Consider the following 6,256-nt stretch of genomic DNA (forward strand, 5'->3'; position numbering starts at 1 on the left):
TTTTTTTTTTTTTTTTTTGGTCTTTTTGAGAAAGGTCTCACTATGCAGCTCAAGTTGGCCTTGAGCTCACTTTGTAGCACAGACTGGTCTTGAACTCACAATGATCTTCCTGCCTCAGCCTCCTGAGTGCTGGGATTACAGGAGTGCACCACCATGCACAGCAATGGAAACCTCAATTTTTTAAGTGAAAAATAGGAATAACAACCTCTGCTTCATGTAATTTTTTTTAATGGAATTAAGTGAGATGATCAATTCCTGGTACCAACTCAGGAACAGCACTCACCTTTTGATGACATAGAGCTCGGGTGCTCCCTTATTTGTGGTGGGGAGGATGTCTGACCTTTGGGTGATCTGCGCTCAGGCTCCCTGACCAGCCTCCCTGTTCTTCACAGCCTCAGGGAACCTGGCGCTGCTCCTGAGCCTCCTTTCCTTGGTGCAGCTGAGGAACAAATCAGAGCAAGAACTGGACAGCATGGCCATGAAGCTCCTTCACCAAGGTGCCTTGACTCTTTGGGGTCGTGCCTGCGGGCCCAGGGCTGCATGTACAGTGGACCTACTCAGTAGTGCTGGCATTTATTTCTTCTTCCCTTCTTTTATCCTTTTGGAAGAAGCTAGTAGATGTGACCATCCCTGAGAGCTTCTTACTGAAAAATACCTCTTAGGTTTTTCTGCTTGTTCTCAGGGAATAAGAGCTCTTTAGGAGCTCTTCTCCCCACTAAAGAAAAAATCGTTGTGTGACAGGCACAAACTCTAGGATCGTGAAGGGCTTGGGCCTCATCTTAGCCACTAGCTATGTGAGGTTGGGCAGTCATGTTGCCTGTACCAAACCTAAGCCCCTCCTACTTAAGGTAATATTACTACCCTATTGACAGGACTAAGGTAAGAATATCTGATCGGATAGGTACAGAATGCCACACGGTGCTTGGCACCCGATAGGTCTTCACTGCGTCGATTCGCGTGTCCTGGCTCAGGTCCACTCCCTGCTTCATTCCACAGCTAATGACACAGCTCACAGCTCTGATGGTCCAGCTCACAGTTGCCAAGACTTTCTTACCCACACCTTAGGCCTCAGTGGGATCTTTCACTGATCATGAATATAATCACTATTTCATATGCACCTCCCACAAGAAGAATTGTTGAGCAATGGTTAAAATAAGAAGGAAAAATGCTATTTCTTCAGTGTCTGTAGACTCAGGTCCCCTGGCCACAGGTGAGGCTGGGTGTCTACCCTGCTTAGGGCCTAGTCTTCATCGAGAGGTTGGTGTCAGGCTTACAAAGGGCCTTTGGGGGTAGCTGCAGACCCTGCCTCTGCCTGGTGCTGGTCATCACTGCCTGTCAGATCAAAGCTTACATCAGGTTGATCTATATATGGCAAAACCAGCCTTCAAAATGGCCCCTGACAAGGAATAACAGGATGAAAACTTCATGGGAAATGGACATTTCCCTCTACTCCTTCAGCACGCCTGTTTGAGACCACTGGGAGGAGATGTCTGCAGTTCTCTGGGGCTCATGTTCAGGAGTGAAGGTGCTACGGGGAGGGGACCTGCTTCTCAGGTTGATCACAGCTAGCAGGAAGCCAGAGTGTGATGTGGCTGCCGAAAGGTGAACAGAGACTTGAGTGAGATTCACAGAGAAGTGGGATTAGGGAGATAGGGAGTGGTGAGTCCCAGGAGGAAAGTGTTCTACAGATGACTACTCTCCAGTGTAGTTGTTGCTCTGTTGAGGGCTGGGAAGTGCAGACGAGGCATCTTATCTTGCCTTGAGGGGGATGAGAGGCTTCATGGGAGTGTGAACTTGGAGCTGAACCCTGACTGCTGACAAGGAGTTGGAGTTAGGCAGAGGAGGTGATGTGTGAGAGAGGATATGGCAAGTGCAGGGAGCCGCACATGATTATCACACAGCTCTCTTAGGAAGGCAGTGACTGCTGCATTGCAGAGAACTGGGAGGCGAGGCTAGGAGTCTTAGGGAGCAAGGACTCCTGCTGAGGTGACAGGCTGGCTCTGATAATCTCTGTAGACCGTTGTATCCTAGAGTCTGATGGCATGTACATATGCAGAGGATGCCCCCGTCCGCTCAGCCCAACAGCGTGTGCTGGCTCTTTGTATTTGTATTTCTATTTGTCCAGATAGAGGATATTATGGCTTGTGTGTAGATATCCACCCAACGCCTCTTGCAGTCATAAGTGGGGCTTCTTCAGAGGTGGCTGGATGTTGAGTATGTCATTGATTCATGCTGAAATGTAGAATGAAGGGTGCTAGTACCATCTGTCCTAAGGGTGGATGTCATGCTTTGTGTCGAGTTGTCCCTCCGAAGCCTCATACAGTCATGGCCGGCTTCTAGAGTTTGTGATTAATTCTTGGTCCAATGCTGGGATTATAGGTGTGAGTGCTGCACTCACCCTGGGGTGGGTATTCTGTATTACAATGTAAGGAGAGGAAAGAGGCAGCTGCTGCCCCACCCTTTGCTCTCTGCTGTTTGCCTCCACCATGAATGGCTACCCTCTGCCGTGTACCACTCTGTGTTGGAGCCAGCTGAGTATGGACTGAAACCTCCACTAATTGTGAGCTAAATAAACCTTTCCTTCCTTCATTTTGGATATTGGATATTTTGTCCCAGCAACAAGAAAAAAGTAACTAAGACAGTGGGTATCCTGAATACAGTTTAAAGGATAGAATAAGGCTTGCTGCTAGATAATTGCAGTTTGTGCTTGTTTTGCAACCTTCTGCCTACTATGAACCACTTTTCCTCTGTGATGTCTGTCTGTCGTGCCTCCCTGCCTTGGAATCAGCTATTTATGAAACCTCTACCATCTATGAGCTAAATAAAAATCTTTCTCCTTTAACTTTGGGTGTCAGATATTTTGTCTCAGCAATGAGAGAAAAGTAACTAAGAGAGAATGTGTGAACATGCCTTCATGTTTCACTGTGATTTTTTCCCCCATGGGTTGCAAAGTCAGGGATGCCCAGTGTGTGCCTTCTCCCCAAGACAGAGCTCTGAAAGTCGCTAGTTGTGAGCCATCATCTGTAAGAAGTGTGACTGCATGAAGACCGTGGGGTGCTGTGCAGTGTGCCACCTAGGGACTCTCGTCTCTTGCAGTAAGCAAGCTGTGTGGGCAGTGCAGCCCTGTGGATGTGGACATCCTGCAGCCCTCCTTCAACTTCCTGTACTGGAGCCTTCATCAAACTACACCCAACAGTCAGAAAAGAGGTGTGTGGCTGAGGCCAGGACAATGAGGAAGAAGAATCCTGGGCAGCCTCCGTGGGCCTTGCTGCCCTCAGTATTTTTTCTCTTAACAAATAATGTGGGGAGTGTGTGTGGCTGGTGGTCGTGGATCCTCTCTTCTGCAATGATTCTGAGAGTCTTCAGTCACAGGCTGATCCTTTTGTTTGCTTTTACATATGTGGGTGCTGAGCACCATGGAGGTGCTGCACCTGTGTAATTAGGTGGCTTCTGCCCTGGCCCTTTCCGGCAGCGGCTGCAGTGCTCCTGAGCAGCACAACCCTGATAGAGCTTCTAGAGAAGACGCTGGTGCTCACCTGGGCAGATGCAGCCTCTCCTGCCTGGACAGAGGGAGGCTCTCCCAAGAGCGCCCTGCTCTGCTCTGCCTGGCTGCTCACTGCCTCCCTGTCTGCGCAGCAGCACGAAGGTGGCCTGCAGGTTAGTCTCTAGCTCTGTGACTTCGAAGCCTGGGATGAAACTCAAAGAAGTAATGAAAATCCTGATTTCTGGCCTCAGCTCTGTAGCTTACTAGCTGTATGGCCTCAGCAAGGTACTTGACTGTCTCAAAATTTCAGTCTCTTTACTTACAAGATAGGAAAAACACCCTAGGATATTGTTAGGATGGTTTAAGTTAATCTGTTTAACACATGTGGATTATCTATGTGCCAGGTTATTTTTATCGCAACGGAATGAAAAATGAATACAGCATCTGTTTTACTCTTTAGGAAACTTTAAGCAAAGCCTTAAAGTAACTAGGTTTGTACTTAGCAAAGTTAGTTGGTGCACTAAGATTCTAAGTAGCAAGTATAGTATGAGCAAAGGCATGAAGCTGCTCAAATTGAGGACATGAGCCAGACATGGTGGCACACGCCTGTAATCCCAGCACTTGGGGTCAGAGGCAGGAGGATCTCAGCAAGTTCAAGGCTAGCCTGGGTATGCAGTGAGTTCAAGGCCAGCCTGAACTACATAGTAAGACCTTGTCTCAAAAGAAAAAAAAAATCAGGACACGGGCAACATACTATTCGGAGAGTGGTGAGGTGATCTGCGTGCTTAGGGTGTGAGTAAAGGAATAGATCAGATTGGACAGGGAGGCAGGCACAGCCCATGATCCTGAAGTGCTGGGTGGCAAGTTGTGACGAGCTGCACGTTGTTAGCCGTCACTGTGACTGTTTGAGAGGTTGACTCAAGAAACAGAAGAGCAGTGCGCTGTCTGTAGAGTACCTCCTTGCCTCCCTGCTCCCCCACAGGACCTGGGTCACAGTGTGCTGCACGAGCTCCCCTGTGGGCTGTTCCCAGTCAGCTGCTCCTCAGGGTCCAGGGCTCCTCACAGACAGAGACATCCCCTAGCCTTCATGGTGTTTGCAGGCTGTGCTTAGAAGGCTGCCAAAGGAGTGTGGAGACAGTGAAGGCCCTGGGTCAGGAAGATGGAAAAATGACACTTCCTCCAAACTCCTGGGTAGCCTTTTTGTTCTCTGCATTTGGCCCTCTGTGTCCTACCTCCTGCTGTCTCCTCTCCACTGTCATTCTCTGCCCTCTGGTCAATTATTTACTCTTTTTCCGGTTGGTTGTGCTATTTCACATCTTCATACTTTTTAAATTTTGTTTTCTTTATTTTTTCTTTTCTTTTTTTTTTTTTTTTTTTTTTGGCAGAACTGGGGATTGAACCCAGGTCCTTGCACTTGCCAGGCAGGTTCTTAGATAGCCGAGCCATCTCCCCGGGCCTTTTTCCTCTATTATTAACGTTTTACATTAGCGTGATATTGTTATTCCTTTTTATAAATTGGTTCTTCTGCTTAGAACTTGCAGCCAGTGGGGGTTTTTAAGGAACTTTTTTGTGCCAGACTGTGACACAGATTAGAGTCTACAGAGTTAGAGATTAGAGTTTTGTCCCTCTTACCCCTACTGTAGCTGCTTAGCTTTGAGATTGCTTGACATTAGTTGCATGATCCTTGACACTGTTCCTCAGCTGTCCCTCACAGTAGCTGTGGCAGGTGTGGAAGCAGGTGGTGTTGCCTTCATTTGACAGAGAAGAAAGTGAGGCAGGCTAAAAGACGTGCAATGACATATCCATGGGCACACAGCTGACAAGCAGCAGAGCCAGGATTTTGATTTGGCCTCCCTGACTCCAGGTCTTCTGAGTTAGGTAGATGGTGGGTAGAGCTAGAGACTGAACCATAGATGAGGCTGGGGGAAGCATCCTAGTGGAAGAGGCAGTTGGTGGAGAAGTGTTGCCAGAAGAGTGAGTTCTTTGGGTGCACTTCTGAAGCCTGAACTGGTGAAGCTCCAAGGACCCTGTGGCCTACTCTGTCCCCTCTTGGTGCAGTGTGTGAGTTTGGGGCAGTGGGTAGAAGAGGTACAGGGGCAGGCTGTTTCCTGCTCCAGGTTCCAGAATGTGGAGCTTAGCCCCATACCCCTGCCATGCAGGTTCACCAGACTCTGTCCATGGAACTGGATCAAGTGGTGAAGACCCTTAGCTTTCCAAGGAAAAGAGCTGCACTACTATCAGGTATGGGGCCCTGGAGTTTGCAGCAAGTGAAAATGTTTTTCTCCTAAATTCTGAGATAGAACCACTCATTTTAGCCTACGGCTACCCTGTAATTATCTCATCAGCGTGAGTCTCCTCTCCTACGGCACATGGGTGGGAGGTGGGGGAAGGAGGTAGGAACTGAGTGTAAGGAGTGTTCTGCTTTCAGCTTCCATTTTATGCTTCCTGCGGACAGCCCTGCGACAATGCTTCTCCTCTGCCCTAGTGGCTCTGGTGCCCTCAGGATCTAGCTCCACTATCCTAGCTCCACTGGGAATGTCACAAGTGCTGCACCTGGTCGTCGGGCTGCAGAACCTCTGGGTGCAGGTAAGATCTTTGCTGAGTAGGCTGGATGGCTGTCTGTCAAGAGCCTGTTATTTCCATCAGGCCCAGGGGGTGATTGGTGGACTTTTAATGACACATTGAGAGTAGGACATGGTGCATTCCTGTAAGGATCACTGTGAGTTTGAGGCCAATGTGGGCTACAAAGTGAGTTCAAGCCAGCCTGAACTG

The 6,256-nt window shown here is 48.6% G+C and overlaps 1 protein-coding gene across 1 annotated transcript in view; it reads left to right on the forward strand.

Moving 5' to 3' along the window:
* Nucleotides 1-6,256, forward strand: part of Mei1 (meiotic double-stranded break formation protein 1) — a 100,932-nt gene that overhangs the window by 88,515 nt on the left and 6,161 nt on the right. The window contains exons 21-25 of the mRNA XM_004642606.1: nucleotides 393-497; nucleotides 3,097-3,207; nucleotides 3,473-3,657; nucleotides 5,644-5,725; nucleotides 5,913-6,070. Of these exons, the coding sequence (XP_004642663.1) occupies nucleotides 393-497; nucleotides 3,097-3,207; nucleotides 3,473-3,657; nucleotides 5,644-5,725; nucleotides 5,913-6,070 (641 nt within the window). The remainder of the gene's footprint in view (nucleotides 1-392; nucleotides 498-3,096; nucleotides 3,208-3,472; nucleotides 3,658-5,643; nucleotides 5,726-5,912; nucleotides 6,071-6,256) is intronic.

The sequence above is a fragment of the Octodon degus genome, unplaced genomic scaffold (genome assembly GCF_000260255.1).
Source record: "Octodon degus isolate 3935 unplaced genomic scaffold, OctDeg1.0 scaffold00156, whole genome shotgun sequence".
Classification (NCBI taxonomy): Eukaryota; Metazoa; Chordata; class Mammalia; order Rodentia; family Octodontidae; genus Octodon; species Octodon degus.